The 26,911-nt window shown below is 37.1% G+C and overlaps 1 protein-coding gene across 1 annotated transcript; it reads right to left on the bottom strand.

Moving 5' to 3' along the window:
- Positions 1-5,542: 5,542 nt before the first annotated feature.
- On the bottom strand, positions 5,543-25,749 carry LOC145767552 (ubiquitin carboxyl-terminal hydrolase 15-like). The gene is made up of 19 exons (XM_082579395.1): positions 25,567-25,749; positions 21,424-21,533; positions 20,723-20,853; positions 19,863-19,989; positions 19,588-19,727; positions 18,243-18,346; positions 17,447-17,658; positions 16,423-16,556; positions 15,912-16,030; positions 15,294-15,558; positions 14,050-14,162; positions 13,237-13,359; positions 12,647-12,751; positions 12,226-12,334; positions 11,504-11,621; positions 10,051-10,243; positions 9,420-9,569; positions 8,767-8,974; positions 5,543-7,312 (listed from the first exon to the last, which is right to left on the bottom strand). Exons 1-19 carry the CDS (start codon positions 25,677-25,679, stop codon positions 7,157-7,159), a joined length of 2,730 nt encoding a protein of 909 aa, XP_082435521.1. The 5' UTR covers positions 25,680-25,749; the 3' UTR covers positions 5,543-7,156.
- Positions 25,750-26,911: the final 1,162 nt, after the last annotated feature.

The following is a 26,911-nucleotide window of genomic DNA, read 5'->3' as shown; positions in this document are numbered from 1 at the left end:
TGGATTTTCGTCACTGATTTCAAAAATAACGTTATTTTTTCATTATGACGTCATCTTGATGCGCCAGCTAGCGGATTTTTGCGATTTTGGCCTTATCACGAATATGGTAAAAGCTAGAGAGTTGGAACTTGCGCCAAAATGACCGGAAGGGACGATTTCCTATTTGTTGTCAATACAATAGGAAACGCTAACTGCAACAGAAAAGGAGTTATTTTGAAAAAACATGTTTTTGGTCATTTTTGGACAAAAAAGTGAAACACGGCAATTTTGCTTGGGTTTTGCTACAGTGATGCTTTTATTTCGATTGTTAAGCTGCGCCACGTTGTTTAAAAATTAAGTACAGTGGTAGTAGCTTAACAATAGAATATAGTGACGCTTTTATTTCGATTGTTATGTCATAAACAGTAGATCCTAAAATAAAAATGGTGCAATGTTGCATCATTTTTGTTTGGGATATTTTGCAAACAAGATTCATAAATTTTGTCTGGCAGATGGTGGTTTGATGAACAGAATTAAGAAAATACCAAAATCTAAGCCCCAACATCTGAAAATCCGACAAGATTGTAAAGTTCCCATCACAGATATAGCCGCAAATCGTTTAAAAGCCAAGATCTTATGGTTTTCTGAGCACAAGAAAGAAGCTAAAGACTCATCTTTTCGAAGCGACCATATGTGTCTTCTTGCTCTGGCAGCTGATTTATTGATGGATGTTCCAGGAAATTTGAAGCCCTACTTTTTTATCGTCAAGAAAGCGTGTCCCATGCGCATTGGATAACAACAGCGAGTGGTTACTTAAGAATGCTGATTTTTGGGTATTGTGTAGAGCCTCAGGATATTTCTAAACTTCAACGTATGGTTTCTTTCATTTTTTGTGTTTATTTGCCAGCAACTTTAGTCATTCATCTTAAACCTTCCGCTGCTGAAGGTCCCTCAATTGTACTGTTCACAAGAGATTTATTACTTGCAGATAAATATGTTGATGAACCAGTCTTCAACGCTGTTCTGATACATCGTTAAGCATGCATCCCAATGGTTGAGCACTAAAAACGTTGCTTTAAGTTCCCACGCTGAAGTTCCGCCTTTTGCTGCCGATGCGGTAAAACAGAAAATTTTTCCAAGAACGTTGATATCGAGCAGACGCTTTTGAAGCGTGGCAACTTGAGTGATTTTTTTCTCCGAAGAAAGTAAGATGGCTCCATGCATTGCATGTTTTTCATCTCCATCAGTGTTTTGGTGTATGATCGACAACAACAACAGAGCGCTTCATTGGAAGACTGAAACGCGTTGTGAACGGCTTGATTCGAGATGACCAAGATGATTTGGCCAAAATAGACTTGCACATTTGTGCTGCTTTGCACAGTATGGTGTGATAAATAATCTCATTGAACTGTGTTGTTGAATGGTGGTTTTGTTTGATAGGTCTTTGAACTAAATGATCAAGGGTTTAACGTTAGCTAGTATTAACTTAGTAATTGCAACATGCATGCAAAAATCAATGCTGAGGTATAATCAATTGTAAATACAATATGCTAGTAGACTACTACCAAGTACCACTGTACTTAATTGTCAAACAAGGTGGCGCAGCAACTTAATCGAAATAAAAGCGTCACTGTAGCAAAATTGCCATGTTTCTCATTTTTTTTGTCCAAAAACATGTTTTTTCAAAATAACTCCTTTTCTGTTGCAGTTAGCGTTTCTTATTGTATTGACAACAAATAGGAAATCGTCCCTTCCGGTCATTTTGGCGCAAGTTCCAACTCTCTAGCTTTTACCATATTCGTGATAAGGCCAAAATAGCAAAGATCCGCTAGCTGGCGCATCAAGATGACGTCATAATGAAAAAATAACGTCATTTTTGAAATCAGTGACAAAAATCCAGTCAGAATTTGACCCGAACCTAATTTTCCTGAAAATTCGCCTAAAAGTGGGACACCCTACTAAACAGTGTGTAAGAGAGGTTTGAAAGCTTATATTATTGAATAACATGTATTTCGTTTTTACATTTAGTGATAGCTTAGCCTATTTGCTGCTAACCAATCGTTACTCCTGTCATTTCCTCATTCGCTATTTCGAAAAGTTTGTCTTAATTTTGACTGTAAAAGGATAAATTGGTATTGTCAGCAAACATTACAGATTCATAGTGTACGTTTGTTCCAGACGGTTGTTCGCCTGGTCAAACGTCATGTAGAAACCGTTCGGGTCTACTGAATATTACGTCATGGAAATTCCTAAAACATGAGCCAAAATTGCACCATCGTCCGTAAGACTCGTGTCAATCCTGTTGAAACCGGTTTAAACATGAAATGTTGCGTCGCCTTTGAGTTATCACAAATTTTTCTGATTCATTCTCGAAGTTGTTTGTTGGAAGTCGGTCGCACATTTAACTGGTTTATTTGGTGCTTGCTAGCTGGACAAATTCTCCGTCTTTTATCCAAGTAATCTGTATCGTAGTGACAGTTTTGAGGTGTAAGGCGTTGCACCAGCCATTTCGATAGCGGCGGGCTAATTTTACAGAAATACACTGTTTGAAAAGAAGTTCAAGTGTGTGTTTCTTCGGTCATTATATACAGACGAACGGATTCGGGAACTTTATGTTAAAATTTTCCCACGAAGAGATTATGGTTTACCGCTGTGACCAACGTTACTAAACATCTCGAAAGATCAGAGATGAAAAACAATAGTGGTCCAAGGATCGATACTTGTGGAACTCCAAAACATATTTCTCATTTAGCAGACATCGAGTAAGATACTTCTACAACTTAAAATCTGGTTTATAAGTAACTTCTGAACCAGTCACGGGCTAGCCTATAGGCTAGGCTACCCCTAATACCAAAATAGTAAAGTTTGTTTAGCAAAATGTAGTGATTGATAATATCAAATCCTCTGGACAGGTCCGAAAATATACCTAATGTAGTTTCTTTTTTTCAATTGCATTCGAAATTTTATCAACAAAATGTAATGCTGCATGACTTGGGGACTCCTGGAAATTCATACACTGGTGCTCTTCTGTTACTGTATCAGTTTCTATTGAAATACGTGCCATAGCTTTTCCTATTGTGAACTGGGATACGTTGTATGAAGTGATTAAAAAAGGCGATGCAAAAGAAAAAAAAAACAATAGAATAAATATACGCGCTAGTTCGGCACTTGGGGTGTGCACTTGAGCAACGCATTTTAAAGACAGCTTACAGCGACACCTAGGGGATGGAATAATTCGCAGACAGCCGAACAGCAAAAGTAAACTTCACTTTGTTAATTTCGGTAACCGGACTTGCGTCAAAGGTTCAAAGCCTCTACACGTAGGGTGTTTCATTTTTTCACCATTTTTGAAATTCAAAATGCCTGGGGTCCCATCTGGTGGTATTTGGGGAAAAAAGTTTACACCCCAAATTTTTTTCAATTATGACGTCATATTGAGGTGGTCCACGAGGTTTGAAATTTTTGTACCTCAAAATCTCGAAATTTGGCCATATCTCCGGAACCGCTTATCATAGATCGACAAAATTAGTATCAAAATGCGCAGAAGGGTCGGTTTTCTATACCTGATGTAGAGAATATTAAGGTCTATCTGCTTCAGAAAAAAAGTTATTTCAAAAAATCTGATTTTCAGTCTATTTTCTTCTGATGAACAGAGATCAGGTGATCAAGATAAAAGTTTTTCTGTATTTTTCCACTCTTGGAAGCTGTTATTGCGTAATAATAGTTGGTGTTAAGGTTTCAGTACTGGGCTTGTCTAGTCTTGCTATCTGGTTAAGCAAAGCTCCATCTTGCATTGCTCCGGGACCCTTCTTGGCGTCGTCCACAAAAGAAATGACATGGGAAAGATATATTTTGTTCATGTGGAACATGCATTAAAGGGTATGAATATCATGACCAACTTCATCATTAAAATAATTGACCAGTCGAGTATTGACTCCGGACTTTTTTCCTGTGTTGAGAGCAGTCGTATCAGCCATGACTGAATATACTTGGAATAGGTGAACTCTGCAAGCCTACTCAATGATGGTGCCAAAAATCAGTTCTGCAGTGACCGACACACTTTTGGGAAAAGATTTAACAGCAATCACACTTTCGTGTTTTATACCATTACCATACCATTTAACCATTATTATCATCAACAAGTTGACCCAAGAAAACGTATCGATCTATTTTATCGACAACGCGCCCATCATAATATAACTGCATGGCAGAAGCTGAGTTGAGAAGGTTCTCACTTTCCATTAGAGATTTTTCTCTCGTTTTTCGTCGTTGGCGGTATACTGTCGAAGGTGATGCAGCATGGCAGCTACTTGATCTTTTCCAAGAACCGACCTCATAAGATTTGACTGCTGGCGTACCGCAGTTATCCTACGATCAGCAAGTACACAACTTCTATCATGTATGGAAAAAGAATGTACTTTCTTGTACACTTTTCCCCAAACAGCTGGTTTCAGAGGCTCGTATTCCTTATCATCTTCCCAATTCATGTCACCATCAGAGTCGCTTTCGCTACTATGTAGACATGTAACTACGGTACTTCATTTCTTTTTTTCTGTTTCAAACATAGTAGTGCCGATGCTTTGGCAGATTGTATGCCAGAAGTGCTAGGTTTCTCTGTTTGATAAGCACTGGAAGACCAGCTTTGTTCCATATGCCAACTACATCTTTCAGCAGTTCATCTTTGAAATGGGGTATTTTCTTAAAAAACTTAGGATTAGTTTCGGCTACTTTCTTAAGTAAAAATAGTGACTGACTATCTGATTCAGGGGAAGCACATTTCTCTCCAATTCCTTGAAGTTTTGCATCGACTTACTAATATCTGACTTTAATGCCATAATGACACTTAGGCTAATCTAAAGCAGGTGAGCAGCATACCTCTTACTCAACGGTTACATTAATATTATAATAGTAATACCTTCAAATTACCATTTCATCTCTTGCAAAACGAACAAGGACTATTATCACGCAATAGCAGCTTCCAAGATGGAAAAATACAGAAAAACTTGTTACCTTGATCACCTGATCTCTGTTCATCAGGAGAAAATAGACTGAAAATCAGATTTTTTGAAATAACTTTTTTTCTGAAGCAGATAGACCTTAATATTCTCTACATCAGGTATAGGAAACCGACCCTTCTGCGCATTTTGATACTAATTTTGTCGATCTATGATGAGCGGTTCCGGAGATATGGCCAAATTTTGAGATTTTGAGGTACAAAAATTTCAAACCTCGTGGACCACCTCAATATGACGTCATAATTGAAAAAAATTTGGGGTGTAAACTTTTTACCCCAAATACCACCAGATGGGACCCCAGGCATTTTGAATTTCAAAAATGGTGAAAAAATGAAACACCCTACTCTACAGTCTACAAGTATGCCGAACTGTCAGGATTAAGCTCTTAAAGAGGCTTTCTCAGTCCAAGGATAAAGATTTTCACAATCATGACATTTGGCCAGCCCCTAAGCGATTTTGGAATGAAGTCACTGAATGTAATAAAAATACACCATGAGAAAGGTGAAGTATCATTGTGACAAAGGTAGCTACACTGCTACAGCCAACACTGGAAGTAAAATCTCAATTACAAGTGACATCAAGGTATACGTTCACATCATGTCTGCATAAGACTAGAACTCATATCATGAATTATAAAAGCGTAATACAAATTAGAAATGAACTGGTTTTACTGTAAATATAATAATGTCAATACAGTGAATTGGTGGCTGTTGGTTCTTCGAAAAGGAAAAATGACATGAATTTTATTAAACCATGGGATGGCTCGGATTTCTTGACTGAGCCAACAGATGATGTCATTATTGTCAAATTGCATAAATCTTACTTGGTGCAATCTACTCATGTTGAATTTTGCATGTATAATTCCACATGGCACAACGTTTTGTTTTTTCATTCAGTCCATCAATTTCAATTTGTTTGATAAAACTTGTTTTTGCTTTGTTACGAAATTATCGTCAGTGCTTAGTTGCGGTTTGATTTAATCTTAAGTAACTAGAATGCAAATAGGAACACGATGTCGCAACAAAAACGTTTCAGAAAAAAGGGCGATAAATCTGAAATGGTTTGAACGGTGATGTTTGAAATCAGAAATAAGCGAAATGAAATGAAGATTAATTGAAAAAAAGAACAGAATCAGCGGACATGATCATTGATCAATCATGCCCACACCGCCCAGTCTACTAGGAATATATTGAAGTGACGTGGAAATGATTATAACAATCGATAAATCAAAGCACATGACGTGATAATATGCAACGTGGAGTAACCATGGGAGCGTGTAAACTCAACTCTTTCTTCGTGACGTTACCGTAATTGAATCCGTAATAATATGATCGTGACCAAATTATCGTGATGTCACACATGTTTTAAAGTGGGGGTTGGAGTTTATACCCCAATCCGGCTACGATACTGAGCAACAATAAACTTTCCAAGTGATTGGTCACGCATTGTTGAAAAGAAAAGTTAATACTAAGAAAGTTTACACATAAATCAAGCGCTCAAAGAAATAGCAACTAATAGAAAAGTAATGAATAAGAAACAAGAAAAAGTTAACGATCACGACAAGTTCATTGTTCAATATGATGATGATAAAACAGTGATGGCAAATAGAGCAATTACATACGCCATGCTTGCAAATTATTCAGCAATCACGCTATACCAACGTAAGGCCGTGCTAATTTCTATCAAAGTTAAAAGAGTTCTGCAAAAACCACAGCAACGTTAGTGCTCCCAGGAAGCGGTTCAAAGACAATCTAAACAAATCAATGAAATTATGCAACTTAAACACCTGACATTGGAAAAATCTTGCTAAAGAAGAGATTCGTGGAGGATCACTGGGCATGAGGCCGTCTCCAAGTATTAGGAAGCGCGTATCACCAAACAAGAGGAAAAGATAAAACCGTCGGAATTCTCCATCAGCACCGGTAGCAGGCTTTACAATTTACATATTATATTTGCAGCCGCACCTGCCAGTCACGTATCGGACTTTTTAGCCATATGAGAGCCAGCAAATGACATGATTTTTAACTATAATCTTCGCTTCAAAGAATTGCCATATATAAAAAGTGCTTTTCGCAAGGAAAATATAAAAAAGACACAACTATACGAAAGAGAGAAGACTGAAGTAAAACGTTGATCGAAAAACTTTGCATAGAAACTTAGTCCTAAAATTCGAAATCAGTTCCATTCGTTTCAACATCGCTTTCGGAGGCTCGCGGGCTGGACCCCGGTTGAAGAAAGGGGAAGGGTTTGTCTTTGTGTTCCTCAAACCATTCATCTACATCTTGCCTTTGATACACTAGCATGTAGGCATCTTTCGTCTGAAAATCATGAAGATTTTACTGGACCGCAGTTGGTAAAGACAGGTTTCGTCCGGTCATTGCTAGTTTGCCGGAAGCAGGAATGTAAATTTTTGAACAGCAGGAAACTAAAACGAAGCCGACTGGAGTTGAAAATTAACAAATTTTCCTACGACAAAATTGAGATTCAAACACAATTTAACACTCCCTTTAATGCAGTGGTTCTTAACTTTTTATCTTATTGGCACCATCTTGAAATAATCAATTCAATGTTCTTACACCCATACCCTAAGACTGAGGAAAAAGAAATAGTTGCCTACAGTTTAGTATGTTTGTTGAAGCCTGGTAAACAAACAGAACTTTCTACGCCACTCTATAAACGACCTTAATAATTCAGCATCCCCGCATCACCTGAGAGCAGGTCACGCAACCCTTAGCCGTGCGTGTACCCCTGGTTAAGAACCCTTACTCTAATGGTAATAATAACATTGTTCTTCTATATTTTATAGCCTATACAATACAAAGATTTAGTATTCAACAGTGTATTTTCGTATGGAGCTGTGTCCACAACAGATATGCATTTGTCTGAGCGTTTTACAAAACAGACAGAAATACAGTACGCGGGCGCGTTAAAAAAAAACAATACTCAAGTGCTAAAAAAGATCGAAATGTAAAATGGGGTGGTTCTAAGACGCTGAGGACAACACTTCAATTTGACACTATATGGTCTTCTATCGAGTCTTCTAAAGTTCGTTGATACACCACAGATTGACACATTCTTCCGCAACGGAGTTATACACTGACAGGTCCCACCTACTACACCGGGTGGCAAGCCGAGGGCAAACAAGAAGGTGGTCCGCTGTTTGGAGCTCGGTGCCACAGATACATGCAACTGGGCCCGTGTCGTAGCCCCACTCCACCATTGCAGACTTAGTGCGTCCAACACCGGTTCGGGGTCGATTTAATGTTTTCCACTTTGCCCAAGGAGCGTTTGCTCCTGGGGGAGGGACTCTGATGGTGGGACCTTCATTTTAGTGTATGATGGGTTATTTTCGAGTTGTTGTTCCCATTCCTTAAGTCTTGTTTCTTCTTTTGTTGAGGTTGGTGGCTGGACGTGTGTTAGGAAGCTTTTTCTTGATTTCAACCGGGTTTGTGCAGCAGTTTTTCCATATTATAGAGGATGTTTTTCATCACATGTTTGTTTTAGCCTTTCAACACTATATGGTACTAGGTATTTTCGGCTTCATAACCGAACAATGAGAGCCCTGGTACGATACTCGAAAGGGCGCCGGTTCGACAACTTTCAAGATCATGCGGCTGTGTCTTTGGCAGGACACTTAAAGGCATGCTTGAAGGTGGACACGGAGATTGGCTTCCTTGCCTTCCCGTCCACATAATCTAAAATTTCTAAATCTTTAACTACCAGGCTTAAACCTAGATACGACAAATCGTTTCAAAATCGAACAACCACTTACCACAACCCGATCTTCTGAAGACAAAGACACATTCGTGTCGTCAAAGTGATACCACTTCTTCTCGATGATGTTTTTAGCGTAGGCGGTATAATGCCCACCTCCTAAAACCCCGTGATGGTTCGTCACCGCAATCAAGTTGTAGCGTTTTTGGTTTTCTGGTAGTTTGTTTTTGGAAGGATTGACGATGAATTTCGATAAATCTAAACCCCTGGTAGTAAAATTTGTTAACGGTGACAGATGAATATATGAAGTATCTTGAAGATAATTTCTAGAAAATATTTTACTTCAAGTATTTTTGAAGGCACATTTCTAAATGACCAATGTTTTGTAACAATTACAAAAGGCTTAACAATTGGCATAAAAACCAATAAATTCTGATAGTGTTGTGTTGGGTACTTGAAGCAAACCGCCCAATCCTTAGGCCAACTTGTTAGTTTTGAAAAGGAGATCATTGAAATCGGCCAGGTCTCAGGGATGATAGTAAAAAGTCTAAGCACCACTGTTATGAGGGAACATCATCCGTTGCATGCATGACTGAAAGGTGGAGAATGAGTTATAAGAAACAAAGCTTATCCCAGGAGGAAAAACGAAGAGTAAAGCAAAGTTAAACAGTTTGCCGCGTTATATGAGTATGACGTCATGCATGTATCCACCTGATTGGGAAATCCACAAAAGTGTCAACTTTATCTCTGTACGGTCCGGAATGAGAAAAGCGCTTGAGATGAACAATCAACACAGGCGGAAGCATCCACAAGTCAAATTGCTTGAAGGCTTGCTGGTGCGTTTTGCAGTCGGAACAATACCTGGGGAGATCCCAGCTTGAAAAACTGGTAATTTTTACATTGATTCAACGTCTGCAGGTGTTGAATTAATGTAAAAAATACCAGTTTTTCTAGTTGGATTAGTTTAGATAAATTAAAACGCGAAGGTTAAACGTAGCCAAGTTGGCAAAACTCAATCTTTTTACATTGATTCAACATCTGCAGAATCAAGCTAAAAAGGCCGGTTTTTGTTGTGATATTGCATACGTTGAAACTTGAGCAGTGCTTTGCCGCGTTAATACGACCACACTTTTTCACTTACATCTTTTATTGTACGTGCTAATGTCGCAGTAACGCGATCAGTTGAGATAACACGATCATAACACACTTTCGTGCACCAAAACTGGTTTGAGTTGGTTTGATCTGGTTAAGTGGTTTGAGCTGAGTGATTTTTGTAAAAGTGTCAAATGTAATCAACAAAATAACGTATGGAGAACATTCATTAACACAGGTTTCCAAATACCAAGTATTATCCTTTTCAAGACGTTCTTTCGATGTAAAAAGCTCCATGCAGCTCATCAAGTTCATTCGTGTAGAATCGTTTGTAGCTGAGGTAGACGCACCATCTTCGTGCAGAACAAAGGAATCAGTCCATCCATTGATGAAGTAAGTTTCGTAACTACTGTTGCTCCAATCAGCAGATAAGTACATGCCGTCTGCAAAACACAAACGCCAATTGCAATGAACAACACAATCGGGTTATCAGCACAATGTTCAGATAACTGACAAGCAGAACAAGCAAACAGCAGTTTGACATATTTGTGGTCTCCTCAGGGATGACATTGAAAAAAAGATTGGCATCACCTGGATGAGAACACTGAAAAACAGAATGGAGTGGAAACATAAAATGTGGAAGTCATTGTTGTAGGTACTGCAGAATAGCTATAGAAACCCACAAACGTAAACGAATTGAAAAGAGGTCTTAACACGAGTAGAGCTATGAGTACAAGTGACAAATCACTGTGTAGTGGTTACCAAGTCCTGTTGCAATTATTACAAACTACTCGCAGCCACAGGGCGGCACGACGTAATCAAGCGCACGTGACTCGGTGCAATGCACTTGCACTAAGGCAATAACCATAACGCAAAACAAACGTTACTGAACTGCATCAGTCATCTGCCAGCAGTGGCATGACTGGATGATAATGTAGAATCAAGCAATAATAATCTTATGGTCTTCACTTATTGTTGCCCAACAACAGCTAAGGTCTTTTAACGACAGGGCTCATTTTTAATTTTACATCAGGTTTACGATGTCATCACATTTTTACCCGACTTATTCTCACTGCGTTACGCAAGAAAGAACACAATCGGTACCGTTTTTAAAGTCTTCGGTTTGACCCGACACGGAATCGATCTCAGATCTAAATCGAAGGCAAAACCATTCGGCCACTGAGTTGGTAAATAATCAAGCAATAAAGGTTCAACTTTTTATGTGTGCAGTTGAACATCAATCTTCAAACGTTTGGCGGCATAAAACGGATGAAAAGATTGACTACAATCGGCACTTTCATTGCAAGCGGAAATATTGAACCGCTAATTTTAGAAATTGAGTGTGGTATGCTTTACATGAAAGTGTAACATTCATTCAGTCAATCGCAGTCTACAAGCAGAAATGTTTCACAGTGCTTTCTGAGTGTATGTTTCGTGTTTATACAAACAAACGCAGAAAACCACGTCTATTTTTACCAAATAAATAAAATTAATTTTTCTTAAACGAAAAATATCATAAAGTGGAAGATGAAATGCACCCACGAATCATATTTGAGTCAACTTAGTATTTACGCTATACCCAGACAGCAAATCAACCGTTTTTACATTGATTCAACGTCTGCAGACGTTGAATTAATGTAAAAACGGTTGATTTGCTGCCCGGGTATTTTCCAGTTGTCACCGTTCGAGATATAGCCAGCCACCTGTTAGTTCTATCTCCTGATCAGTGTCATGCAATCGTCGTTTGTCTACACTCCCAGATTCATTTACGACTTGTATTTGGAAAAGGTCGAACAAGTTTTCGGAGCAATCACCATCACCCTGTGTGAGATGGCACTGACATTAGAAAAGCAACAACTCTAAATGTTTGATAGTGCTTACTGCTCACTTGAATTTGCAAACCCAATGCTTAACAGCCAAGAAGTTTTAAGCTTATGTTGTATGTGACCTATATCAGCTTTAGCTAATACAAGTTTACTTACGGCATATTACCTGCAACACCATTAGTATAATAAGCTCCAATTAAATTCTATTTCAGATATGATATGTAAGTTTCAAATAGAAATCTCATAAACATGTCTGCCAATGCCATTAACACATGTTACCAAAATACGAATCAAAACAGCACGAGCTATAAGATGTGCCAGAAATTATTCTTAGGTAGCAGCTAGGAATTAACTGTTTAACATTTCGCTGGGAAACTGCTTGTATGTTCCAACTCAAATGTCTTCCCATTATAGAATCCCGTAGACCAGCAAATAGAGTCAAAAAAATAAATCTTCAAAACTATATGGCTTTAATACTCAAAGGCTACCCCTAAATAATTCTAAATTTCGGAGAAATAGCTTGCTTTTCAAGTGCGAAACAACAATGTGTATCTGCAACAAATGAATTGACAATTGCCATTGTATTGTGTCTACTCTACCTGCTCCTCCATCCCGCTGCTGCTGGCTTTCATTTCCAAGAGTTCTTCTTCATCTTTCTCCATCAAGTCAGCGATGCTATTCTTTAAAGCCTTGTTTTTGATAAAGTGACTACAAAAACATAATGAACATTGAACAGCTTTAGAAGTTTCACGCGCCAAGGTAAGGGATTAGCACCAACACACTTTTGCAAATGAAATATTTGACACAGAATGTAGCAACTACTCAACAGTAATCGCATATCCCAGTTTTTTTCCATTGCAAAACACATGCTTCATATAAGATAGTGAGTAGGAAAAATTCAGGCACTTTAGAAGAGAGAATCCAAGCTTCACTTAAGACAAAGTTCCTTTGATGACCTTCAGCTTATCCCAAGGAAAAGTGTAAACATTAAACAGTGCAGTAGAGTAGTCATCAACTTACGCGGCAGCATTTAATATTGCTCGATAGAGTTGATGGTAGGAAACCTTCCCAGGCTCTACAGGGACAAGGAGAGGCTGCCCAAATAAGGTGGTACTGTCAGAATAACTGAAAGCAAACATCGTATGAGAGTGTGATTGACAATGGAAATTCCGTTGATGTGCTATGCATAATTGCATATATTTCTCAGTAAATTAAACACAAAATTTGCCTTTCTACTTTTTGTGAATAGCAACTTAAGTAGTATGAACATAGAAGTACATATGAACATTATTGATCGACACATTTGACGAGTGCAAACGTACAAACGACCTGTTTTAGCCTGATGCCAAGGATTTACTGCGGTAGTTGCGGTTTGCATTAGCTTTCGGAACGCAGTTCCCTAGTCATGAGCTATGATCGTCATTGCACATGACTAAGGAATTGAGCTCCGAGAGTTCGTGACAAACCGCTGTTACTACAGCGAAATCGCAGCATCAGGCTAAAACAGATCGTTGTATCTACATTTATGAAGTAAATCATACATGCTAATTGCTCATTCATACTAACAAAATATTGGAAAAAAACATGGTACGCTGAAACTTGTGCTTTACCTCCTGGTGTATCTCATGAGTACAGGTATCATAGTGGTGTGTGGTCGGCCTTCGAAGACAAAGATCTTATCCATTCCATATAGATTGTTAACATTGTCACCAGATTTAAATATCTTCAGAAATCTAACAATATAAAGCTAGTTGTTCACATGATGGGAAATTTTATAAGTAAAAGATTAGGGAATTATTAAACGAATCAAAACTATGAACAAATTAACAGCAAAAATTACTCTAAATCGATTTGAAAAACTGACTGTGGAAACGGTAAATTAGAAAAGTTTGAATACTGAAAAGTTTGGGTGTCCATCAGGACAATTATCGTTTCTAGCACTAGTTGCTACGTTCATCTGATGAAATTGAAAGTGAAATTAACAACAAACAAGATGGTTTATTGCTTTACTGAGGTTTTGCGCACCATGACAATGCGCATCCTCAGAGCGAAAATTTTATGTTGTATGTTATTCGCTCTGAGGATGCGCATTGTCATGGTGCACGAAACGTCAGTGAAGCAATAAACCATCTTGTTTGTTGTTAATTTTACTTTCAATTTCATCAGATGAACGTAGCAACTAGTGCTAGAAACGTTAGAAAAGTTTGCCGAATATGAGTTTAGTTCTGTCTTATTTTATTTTACTCAGTCGGTTATTAGTTTGCATTTATAAGTTCTTAGCTTTATGTGATTAGAAAAAGAAAAAAAAAAGACAAAACGAATTTGAAATTAATCACAACATACTACCCAGAGTAGTTTTTCTATGGACAAAGTCAATTTTTTAAAGCAACAGCAGCGAAAATAAGACAACCCACTATCCTCACTTGTGGTAATGTACATTCGTCACAATCATGTCCGTGTGTGACTTGCGGTTGTAGTCCGATATGACCTTGCATAAATATTCGATTCCTTCCGTCTTCGCCACACTGACTTTGTACTACACAAAACAGGAATCAGTGGTACAAATGCGATGGTTAATCTTGCTGTAAACCGGAGCTGGATCAATTGGAATTGTAATTGAATGTAGTCAATTACACATTTTCATGTGATTGAGACTTTTGTTGTGTAGTTTAATTAGAAAAAATTGGTAGAAATTACAAATACATTTGGCAAGTTGCACGCATGACATCAGCACGTTTGTTGAGCCGCTAGTTGGGGATTCAAAAGAAACTTTTACATTGCAACCTAATCTTCATCAAATGCAATTCTACTTGTCTTCAAACAAATCAAACTGTCAAAAATCATTGATGAACATAAATCATTTATTTTTTGCTATGGAAACGTGGAATTAATTACATCTGGAAGTATTTGCAACTTGAAAATTTCGGAACAATGTAATTAAAAATTTTGATAATGTAGTTGAACTGAAATTGTGTAATTGATCCAACTCTGCTCTAAACATCTCGTTCATCTTCAGCTTCCTAAACAAAAAATGGTACGCATGTCTTGGGGGCAAGGATGCTACACATGGGTTGCTGCTTTTTGGTATCCTTGTGGTGTAACACTAACAATATTTGCTGTGTTATAGTAGTAGAGAGACTTTCGGTCTCAGCGTTTAGAAAACAAAAATTTGAACGATAAAAGCCAATCCAAAAATGTAATTGGTGAAATAATTTGATTGTTATTATGAGGGAAAAAAGTAAAATCTTGTATTTACTCATCCAGCTTAGTCCAACGCATAATCATCGCAACACGTTGATTACATTTATGAAAACATTAATTCACTTATCAAGATTCTTTGAATCTCTGCACAATAAGTATTTAGAACTGTATTGAACAAATTCAAAACAAGAAGCAAAGAAACTCAAGAGATCTAGACCTAGAATTGTCCAATATCTATAAACAATGGTGACACTGACGCCTTTGATTTTGGTCAATTGAACCTTTCAGTTATATGATTTGTTGAAGTCAATTAGAATAAAAAACAAAAATCTTTCAATATCCGATCACAAAATGGCCGTCAGCTACATGTCAAACGTCAGAAAGGAGACAGAAAAAAAAAAAAAAAAACTTGTCAAAATTTTTATTTCTTGAGTTACAGTGCCAAAATTTAACAACTAAAATCTACCTTGATTATTTCCTCGTCAACTCTGAGAGGGACGAATATACAGTGCAAAGTTTTATCTCTCTTTATAGGCAAGGGAAGCGTGAGAAAGCAAAATGGGTCGAAGGTGACAGAGGTTCGTGAACATTCCGAGCAATCGACGGTGCTCCGGTACAGGCCATGTAGTATGTCAACAACGATGGAGTCATTTCGCTTCATGTGGTTTTGCCATGCCTCCGCTGCAACAATATGGACAGGCCGCCCTGCGGGATCTTTCGTTTCAACGTATCTGTAATTTTTGACTATTGTAATTGTGTCCTAAAGTGGTAAGCTGATTGCAATGCAAAACTACACTTCTGTTTTAACGTTTCGTCCAAGGATGGTTTCGTCACACAACTGCGACAGACTTCTTCATTAACGATTAATTGTTTTTTTCTTGTTACTAAACTTCAACGTAATAATTTCAAACTAGTACCAAGCAATTCAATATCATACGTCACTGGCTAGCGAGATGGTAAAGTATTCAAAAAGCCTTAACTTGTAAACATAACTATATGGTGGGCAATGTACGTGACACTGGAAGGATTCAGTAAAATTTTAAACTGTTTCACAGATTACTTTGTGTGGATTAGATAAACGTACGGTTTGTCCGAAATTCTGTTTAAGTCTTCATGCAAGCCATCAATAAGGAAAGCAAGAAGTTCTTGGCTGTCATGCTGCTGGTAGCCGAGAAACCGGGATTGAAATTGTCCCACGACATCCTGGAAGTAGATGAAAGTTTGTTGGATGACAGCTAACAATGGCACCAATTTAACACAGAAGCTGGGTCGCATATAAGACTACAGATGTACCCTGACCATGCTAATTCGGCGAAGCTGTAATATATTGTGTGAAACGATATTTTTTTTTATTATAACTGAATGACAGTTCGGCGTTGTACCACATGCAAAGGTACTAATGACATAAATTAACATCAGTTCCAATAAAACAACCTTGAATATTAAGTAAGCCCCTTCTTAAAATTTCTGGAGGGACGGAACTAGAGAGAATATTTAAACACGTAAGCCCAAATCTCGTTACATTTTGTTGCGTCAAATGTCGCGATTTACTTCTAGTGAGATATCAAAGCTGCGCATTGTAAAACTGAACAAACCTTAAATTCTCTTGGCACAAAGGATGAGTTCTCAGTAGACCACATCGTTTGTATGAGCTGAGCGTAGGTTCTTGCCATCCTACCTCCCGTACCAAGAGGGTTTTTGTCGTTCAAATCGCTTTCATATTTGTCGCCTGTTTAAAATGGCAACATCATTTGTTATATTTCAATATTTGACGCAAAGAAGGCGAGAGCGCATATAGAATATGGATACCAGCATGTATTAATATTACTGTTTTATCAGTATTTTTAATTGTTTAAACTTTTTGTTTAAAATTGCGTCCAACCCTCGTAATGCGGGGAACATCGTCATCATCCATTTTGCTTCAAAGAAGCCTGGTCGTTATCTCGAAACATCAGGGTCGACCAGTTGTCTGCTGCCATTCCTCCAACTCAGGGCTCCGGAGGGGTAGCACCTTTCAGCAGGTGATGCACAAGTTCATAGTCTCTCCATGTTCACCGATCTCTTCATCCCAGATTGTCTAACAACAATACCGTCCCAGAGCCCACTCATGGCCAGCTTGTTTTCACTAATCTGGGCGGATCTAGAGAGGCGAACCTCGATAAAAACAAGTACGCGCTCCAAGCAGTCTTTAGCCGGAGAAATGTACCATTTCCAATGACAAGCTTGGTTGGCGACAGCAAGCGCATCCGGCCATAAGATTTCGTACACCTAAAACTTACATGAAGTGAGTGTGACCAAACTATATCTATAATATGGGGAACAAGAGACGTTAAATCGTATAGATAGAAACGATTTAACTGTTCGTTCGTATTACGAATTGTTTGCTTTTTTGGTGCTGACAAGTATTTTTATACGTTACCGTATAGCTGTCAACAGTTAACTGTCGTGGAGACAGCATCGTTGGTCAATAAACTTCAACCGAGACTCTGATTTTGCCAATGCATACTGAGTGGTACACCAATGTCCATTGGACCTTGAAAGTTTCATTACTGAAAGCAATTAATTCGAATAAATTATTATGAAGCAAACGAACGGATCAGATGACAGAAAGCAACTTACTTTTGAAGTGATTCGACAGTGCAGGAACATTGCTGAGGCATTGCAAGGCACTGTTCATAAAGCACGTGTTGCCAAGATTGCTTAAGCCGCACAGACCGGGCGTAGTGGGCTTCTTGGTGAAAGTGTTACGGGGAGGTTGGTACGACGATGTGGACGGAGTGACATCACGAGAAGGTGAGGAGGAAGAAGGTGAATAATCACTTTCGTTAAAGCTGAAAAAAAAAAAACATGTGGCACCAGTTTTACAAGGAAGTGCAAAAGAAAAGATGTTAATATTCTCCAAAAGCGGTTAATGAGATTCAAGAAATATTGCGCTGCAAAGATCAACTTTGAAATGCTTTAAGTACATCAAAATTTCCTTTACATTGGCATATTTGTGTCAACATTGTTTCATAAGGTGTGATGCGCAGCAGTTCGATAAAATGTCTATTTTTTACGTAGCAATCAATGCATACACTTGACATGCAAGAATGACGATTTTTAAAGTCGACTGACCATCTGACCAACTTTTGTAAAGTTACAAATACTACTGTAGTTCAATTACGCACCATGTATATTAGTGATAAAGCATTACTTTTTCAAATTAATTGGAACACTTTTTTAAACAAAACTTACAGAACACAACAGAATATTCACGATGGTAACAAATGCTACAAAAATTTCAGAAATTCTCGTTTTTGCAAGTACATCTTGGTAAAATAAAATTTTAAAGTACAACTTGCTAAAAAGAGTCCAAAGCAACTAAAGCCAACGTAACTTTCATGTCTGCACAAAAACTGTTGGCTCTTCAATCTACCTCATCCTACTACTTGACAAGGTCCCGTTGAAGCTGGAGCATGACTTCTTTTGCTCTTTGAGGACCCATTCGTCATCAGGCTTTTTGATTTCCATTACGATCAGCTAAGTATAAATTTTTAATATTACATTTAAATATTACTATTGATGGAATGCTGGTCGATCAAGCCAAAAGCTTTACCTATCTGGGACACACAATAACTGCAAATGGCAGATGCGATACGGAAATATTGAGACGAATAGAAATAGCAAGAAACAACTTCGTAAAAATGAAAAAAACATTAACAACACGCAAAATTAACATCAACACTCGAAAACGAATTATGAAATGTTATATCTGGACTACGTTACTTTACAATGCAGAAACATGGACACTGTCATCACAAATGGTTAAACGACTTGAGGCATTTGAAATGTGGATTTATAGAAGAATGCTTAAGATTTCATGGAAGGATAAAATCACAAACAAAGATGTACTATCCAGAATACAAACCAACATGGAAACTCTACAAACAATTAAATCAAGAAAATTGAAATATTTTGGTTACATGATTCGCAATAATTCTATTCAAAGACAACTACTAGAAGGAAAAATGAACGGCAAACAAAATAGGGGCAGACCACCAAGAATTTGGACTAATGATATTGAAGACTGGTCAGGACTTAATTACAAAACTGCAGTAAAAAAATCTCACAACAGAGAAACTTGGCGTTTCATTGCCTCCAACCCTCGACGAGAGGAAGGAACTTAATGATGATGAAGTACAAATTATTACTTGGAAAATTAATGAATTTTGACAAACAATTTGGAACCCAGTCCCTAAATTGATTCAAGAAACAGGAAAAAAAATCATTAAAAATGAAACATTTCTGATAGCCGCTCCTAAATACACATGGGCTTTTCTAACTGGGTGTTACACAAATACTAGCAATCAAGAGTAGCGAAAAGTAGGTTGCGTCAACTTACTAAGTTGAACACATCTAATTCTAATTTCAATAAGTTTATGTAAAAAACAGATTACGAAAAAATGCAGCTTTCTTGTCTGCAAAGCTGGGTCTTTATTTTCATCCACCAACTGGTATATTCTCTTTTATTTATTGAAGAAAAAAATGTCCAAATTATACTTCCTTAGTGGCACACCTACCATCCCTTTTGGGCACACACTGGGTGGAATGCATAGCACTGCTTTGTGATCATGATACATAAGCCTACCCGAGAGAATCATATTCGTTATTTATGTGTTCGAGTGACCTTGTTGAATTGATAAAAATGGGACAATTTTGACTGGTTCAAGTTTCTGCACTGCTAATACATGCCCTAAAAGTGAAGATGGATAAACATTCACCTGACCCTTCTGTAAATTGTACTTTTGAATCGTTTCCTTCTTTTCCAATCTTTCACAATTGCTGCCAGATGTGTTCCATAGTCTAGTCTCATAATCAGGAGAAACATCGAATAAGGATCTCATTTTTTCGTCCAATTGTTCTAAAATTAACATGAAAAACGTAACAGAATTAATTCTGATTGTAAACATGTCAAAGCTAGTTGAAACGCCAATTTCTGCTCAATAGCAACAAATGCATTAAAGAGTTTTTTTAAACAAAGCATAACATAGCCCACCTATGATCATGACACGACTACAACTTTCAACAAAAATCTTGTCTCTCTCTTCATGAATGCACAACTTTAACTGAATGAGATGAATCTCTAAATGAGGTGATTTTACATAAGCACCTTCTTCGATGACCTGCTCAACAAAATTGATGATATAACCAACTTCAATTAGGTGGAAGTTTGAATAAGATGTGGTAGAATTTTAAATGTTACCTGACAAAACTGCAGTTGTAACAGCGTAGGCACAACAGTAGGCTTTATGTTGTACGTGTTATATGTATACTATAATATACTATATACATTATTAGTATATTATATGTATAAATTGTATATATGACAAAAGATACAACTGTGATATGCTGTAAAAATAACTGTTTAACATAAAGTATAAGTTTTGAAAATAGAATGAAACTTTTGTTAATCAATTAAAAAGCTGGGATTGCCATACTGTATGTACCGGTATATATCATTAAAAAAATCTACAATGTAAAAAGCAGCATAACAAAACAAAAACCAAAAGTAACATTTTGGTGTCGCTTTTTCGACATTTTTCAGATTGGCAAATGGTACGTTATTTTCAACCTATCTTTTATGTAATCTTTTTTGTAATTAACTGCACCATGCGATCATAACAAATCGTTCGCATGAATGCTCGACACATAAATGGTTAAATGTAAAATAAATCAACACCAAAGCAGAACACAAAAATGCAGTTACAATTGTAGCCTTAGCATCAAAATTCATCATTTTTAAATTGATTTAATATCTGCAAATGTTGAATCAATGTAAAAATGGCGGATTTTGCTGTCTGAAAAGTAGCTATACAGTCAGCACAACAATAATTGCACAAAACTCCAGAAACATACTGTTCTTGCAATAGCCGGCTGATTGTCATAGGTGTTATAGTGATCAACCAGCAACTTCCAAGCTTCTTCAGGCATTTTTTTAAACTGCATGCCTTCAATTACATGTTCTTTCAATTCTTCATATTTAGTATCTAAAACAACAATATCAAATGCTCAAAATTGCAAAAAATATTGATTCATACACTGATAATGGTGTGTTTGCTCTTTACTATACTTCTGTTTAACTATGAGAGTTTGCTTTTTGTGCCCATCCAGTTATTATAGGCAACTTTGCATCACAATAAAATCCATATTGGAAAAGTTATCTTTGAGTTTATGGTCAAATTTCCATTTATTGCATGGCCACTAATTGATGAGTTTTTTCATGTTTGTAAACGTCCAACTGTCAAGATCCTTCAAGTATTTTTGAATTTTGGTTATTGTGGCCTGCTGCTCTATATAGATTCTGATATTTGGTTTGAAGTGGCCATGGTAAGCAGAGTCCAATGTACTAAGGAAGTACACCTCCTCAGAAATTTTTTTTTTGCAGGGCCTTTCTGTTTCACATTCTTCCTCAAGTTGGAAAGTTTATGAAATCTGCAAACTGTCTACACTCTACAGTCTTTAATTTGAACTAAAAGCATTTATTCAAAGAAGCTGATTCAAAAATGTACACATGATCTCTGCAGTATTTCAAAACCAAAATAAAATCAATCACAAACCTGTGAATAGATCTGAATTGTCAATTGGCCCAGGGTGAGGACATACTTCTTGTTTCTGACAAGTTGCATACTTTTCCCATTTCTGAAACCAATTCAACTCCAACAAACACCTATGATGTGATATAACTTTTTTTTTCGCTGAGACTTTTCGGTCATTTGTGCAAAATGACTTGAAAAAATTCTGTCATTTTTTCTGATGAAAATATTTCCTTTCAAGTAGCTGATACAAACCAAAATTTGCACATAGTCAATTCGGACGTTTTGACCGAATTGACTATATTTTTTTCGGACATTTTGCTAAATAATCGGTCAATAACCAATAAATGACCAAAAAAAAACCCAGGTGATATACTCCATGAGATGTCATTTTACAATGAATAAAAAATATAAATATATCAAGAAAGTCGTTTTGGTGGAAAATTTGCTAAAAAATATCTTGTCTAAAAAAATAGCTTCTTACATCAGAATACATCATACTTAGTGGAAAGAAGAGCTAATTTTCAGCAGCAGATATTCCCTGGAAATCAGTGGAAAGTATTATAATCGAATTATGAGCCTGTGTAAATTTGATTCAAGTTTGTAAAAAGAAAATATTTCCAAGCCATAGCAAATCGAGGGTCCACGTCTTTTAGGCGCTGACAATTAGGCGCTGGTCTAATAGGCGCGCACACTGTGGCGTCTGGATATTTAGGTGCGGAGCACTGTGGTGCCTGTTCATTTAGGTGCTATTCCTAGTAAAGTCTGTAGATTGTATCAGCTTGGCAGGTAGGGGCGTAGGGCAATGCTTTTCACACAAAATATTATATTGAACAGGAAAGTATATTGTTTTGTTAATGCGTGTGCGTTGTTGGTCATGGCTTCAGTGCGTGAAGTTGCTTAAACTGGCAATGCTTTTTCACACAAAATGTTATATTACACAGAAAAAATATATGGGTGAAGCTGCTTGAACCGGAAATGCTTTTCACTCAAAATGTTATATTGAACAGAAAAATATGTTACGGCTTCCGTGAGTGAAGCTGCTTAAACCGGCAATGATTTTCACAAAAATGTTATATTGAACAGAAAAATATGTTATGGCTTCCGTGAGTGAAGCTGCTTAAACCGGCAATGATTTTCACACAAAATGTTATATTGAACAGAAAAATATGTTATGGCTTCCGTGAGTGAAGCTGCTTAAACCGGCAATGATTTTCACACAAAATGTTATATTGAACAGAAAAATATGTTATGGCTTCCGTGAGTGAAGCTGCTTAAACCGGCAATGATTTTCACACAAAATGTTATATTGAACAGAAAAATATGTTACGGCTTCCGTGAGTGAAGCTGCTTAAACTGGCAATGATTTTCACACAAAATGTTATATTGAACAGAAAAATATGTTATGGCTTCCGTGAGTGAAGCTGCTTAAACCGGCAATGATTTTCACACAAAATGTTATATTGAACAGAAAAATATGTTATGGCTTCCGTGAGTGAAGCTGCTTGAACCGGCAATGATTTTCACATAAAATGTTACATTGAACAGAAAAATATGTTGTTTTTTTTAATGCGCGTGTTCAGCATTTATTTGTTGTTAGTCCAGGTTTGCGCCGGCGAAAGCTTTTATAAATAAATTATTCAAGTTTCTAAAAATGTATGAGATTGAGTTCACTTTTAGTTAGGTCAAATAATAACTAAACATCAGTAAAAAATGTACCGTAGGCTGTACCCAAGCGGGCGGTAGGCTTGAGTGAAGAGTAACTTAGTTTTCCGTCAAAACCCGGACTAGGTTTAATAACAAGCGAAGTCCCACCATTATGCTTGCAACTTGTAGCCAAGGTGTAGCCTATATGCTCTGTAGAAATGTATTCATGTGAACAGTAGTTGAGCGTCTTACGCGTTCTCGTCACATGGCCAATCCATCCCGAACAGAAGTAATTTATATTTAATCTAAATTACCAGACATTTTTCACACAAATCTGTTGTATTTACGCGGTAAAAACATGTCATGTGATCGACGTAGACGCACAATCTTGACATCAAATGAAAGCATACAACTTCAGCTATCCGAAGATGCAAAGCTTTGCAATAAAATTTAAAACATTCTATGTACAACTAGCAACTTTCCAAAAGGTATTTTTTCTAATTTCTAAAAAAATTAAAAATTGGCAGAAAAGTGTACTTCATTATAATTTTTACTACCCAAGCATGATACAATAATATGAAAATATATGTAGTTTAATCGAATGCCAAAACAATTCTGCACATGAGAAAAAATTTACTTCGTTTCTGCGCGCAATACTTTAGGAGGTACAGCAGAATGATTATGGAGAAATTTGGAAAATTTTAAGCAAAACGTTTACGTAATTTAGCCTACAGTCTTTTTGATCGAGAAATTCCAAAGTAAGGGGTTGCCTAGCCAGTTTTGACTGCCAATTCCAATGAGTAAAAGAAAAAAAATCCACTGTGTCCCCATCTTTAAGAAGTCCTCATCTGATAACTGCACAGCCAAAATATTTTTTTCTAATTAGCCAAAAAAGGACAGGCAAAGACTATGGATCTGCCATCATTTACATTATTTTTTTGCTTGAATTAGGCTACCTTTTAACCTTGGACGTAGGGATACTTGGGGATACTTCCTTGGTCATCATGGCAAAAATCCCAACACGTGTGTATACGTCCGTGGTCGCGAAAGAGTTAACTAAAAATGAACTCAATAATGTTCGGAAGCTTCAATAATTTATTGATAAAGCTTTCACCAAAGCAAACCTGGACTAACAACAAATAAAACAATAATAAATCAATAAAACAACAATATATTTTTCTGTTCAAAGTAACATTTTGTGTGAAAAGCATTGCCGGTTTTCGCAGCTTCACTCACTGAAGCCATGATATAATTTTCTGGCAAGCTGCCAAGCTGATACAATCTACAGACTTTACTAGGAATAGCACCTAAATGACCGGGCGCCACAGTGCTCCGCACCTAAATATCCAGACGCCAGTGTGCGCGCCTATTAGACCAGCGCCTAACTGTCAGCGCCTAAAAGACTTGCTCCCCAAATCGAGGTCTTATGGATGATATCTCAAAAGCAAAAAAATACAAATAAGCTAGGCTATCTAAGTGGATGCGGAAAATGACAAGTTAATTGGCCTTTTCCATTATTGAAGAATCGGTGAAAGAAAAAAATTGTGTCATGCAGTGGCGTATCCAAAGGGGAATTTTTGGGGTTTCAAGCCCCCCTTTGGCATGCATGTGACGTCACGATATTGAGAATGATGCTTTCAGTCTCTTTAATAGGCCTAGTCTTTATGTTTCTAAAACAAAGTTTGCCTAATTTTAAACGAAACTGCATTAAAAGAGCGAGTTTTTCCAATATGGCAAATTCAATCCACAACAGTTTTCATTAGGCTGTCATTCATTACTACATGTGTGCTTCTCTCTGTTTTTGTTTTATTTTTTGCTATTTGTTTTGTTTGGGTTTTGTGGCCGTGCTAACTACTGATATATAGCCTACTACATAATTTTTCATTCAGGCACGTTTTAAACCTTTCAAGGTTTTGCCACCTTTTCCCGTTCGTTAACGTGCTGGTAGGTTTATATCGATTTTTGTAGTTAGTATCTTTTTCGTCCCGGACGCGTTAATGACGATAAATAAAATGATTGATTGATTGATACCAAACATTCAAATATCTCAGCTAGGAAAACATAGAGACTTAGCTTTATTTCCGAAAAATGCCGAAGAAAACATGACCTTATCCTTTTGCTATGCCACCGGACACTCGGACAGCACCATTTTACAGGAATATGCATACCCACATTTTTGTTGAAAATGCTCTCAGAATGCACCAAATTCAAGGTAATTTTTCAACATTTTCTGGGGGTACCGTAGCCTCCCAGACCCCTGGGTGTCGTCTTAGGCGAACACGCCATCGAGCTTCGCCTGCCGGCCATCAAAAAACTCCCCTTTCAAAATTCCTGGCTACGCCACTGGTGTCATGCTTAATTGACTTGGAGATCTTGGCCTTAAACGCTAAGCTATCTCTAGTATACATGGGAAGAATAGTAACTGTTTTTGTTTTTTGTACCGTTTATCCAAGACATATTATATTTGAGAAATACTGTAGCCTAGTTAAATAATTTAACAAGGTAACACAATTAATATACCAAGTATCATCTTTTTTCAGTGGTGTGTTACACAGCTTGATCACTTTTAGATACTCTTCAGTTAGTTTGGAGTAATCACTTTCGTTTTGGGCAACACCTTTTGTTTCTTTCATGATTTCCACTTAGACAATAGACAGCAGTTGGGAAGTAGACATACAGAAAATGAAAGATGATAAGGCAATGCTTACCACTTACCCACCTAAATATTCAGATTTAGTTTTTGTATTTTAGTTTTTGTATTAACTACTGGTAGGTAGCCTACACTGTCTGATACAGTAATAACTTTATAAACTTGCGTCTCGAATACCAGGAAAAAAAATAATTTCATTTCAAATCAATTTCTTTTTCATTGCAAGCATTAAAAGATTATTATACAGAAGTGATTGCATTAAAGTTTACTATCTTCATAGTGTAGATTCAAACGATCTGTTATAGCCCGATGCTGCGGGTTCTTTTTGGCAATATCAAATTACACTAGCTTTCGGAACACAGTTCCCTAGTCATGTGCTATGACGAATGGTGTTGAAGTCAGTGAGTGGTTCTTTAAAGTGGCTCTTTGGTTTAGCTTGAGGCTGCCGGCTGTTGAGTTTCTGTGCTGTTAGGCGTTATTGCTGTGAAGTTTTGTTGGATCAGTTGATTAGTAGATTAGGTGACGTAGTTTTTGCCTTTCGGCGCGGTTGTTGATTTAACAACGAAAATCAACAACCGCGCCGAAAAAGGAGAACTACGTCACCTAATCTACTAATCAACTGATCCAACAAAACTTCACAGCAATAACGCCTAACAGCACAGAAACTCAAGCTAAACCAAAGAGCCACTTTAAAAAACCACTCACTGACTTCAACACCATTCGTCATAGCACATGACTAGGGAACTGTGTTCCGAAAGCTAGTGTAATTTGATATTGCCAAAAAGAACCCGCAGCATCAGGCTATAACAGATCGCTTGAATCTACACTGTGAAGTAAGCAACGATCATGCTGCTAAAAGCGAAACTCATTCAACTACAAAGTTTACTATACTGAACTTCGATTACTACGGTATTATATGAAGCAAAATTAATATACAAAACTTTTTTCAGTTTTTCTGGTAACAGCTGGTTAGGCAACTACGGTACATGCTGCTGAAAATTATGACAAACTTTATTTTTGATTTTATAAGATTTGTGGTCCTTCAAGCCAAAAGCTTAACACTGTTGCCAGATAAACGACTAAAAGATGTTTAACACCTCAAAAGTGTCTATTGTTTCAAGAGAGTGCTCACAACTTGATCAGATATTTGAAAAATTAAGAACAAACAAAAATGTTGTCATCTGACATATGAAAAGGACAGTGGCAAAAAGGAAT

The sequence above is a fragment of the Aplidium turbinatum genome, chromosome 3, assembly GCF_918807975.1.
Source record: "Aplidium turbinatum chromosome 3, kaAplTurb1.1, whole genome shotgun sequence".
NCBI classification, from domain to species: Eukaryota; Metazoa; Chordata; class Ascidiacea; order Aplousobranchia; family Polyclinidae; genus Aplidium; species Aplidium turbinatum.
The sequence above is the reverse complement of the archived record's forward strand: the minus strand, read 5'-3'. Positions and strand labels throughout refer to the sequence as shown.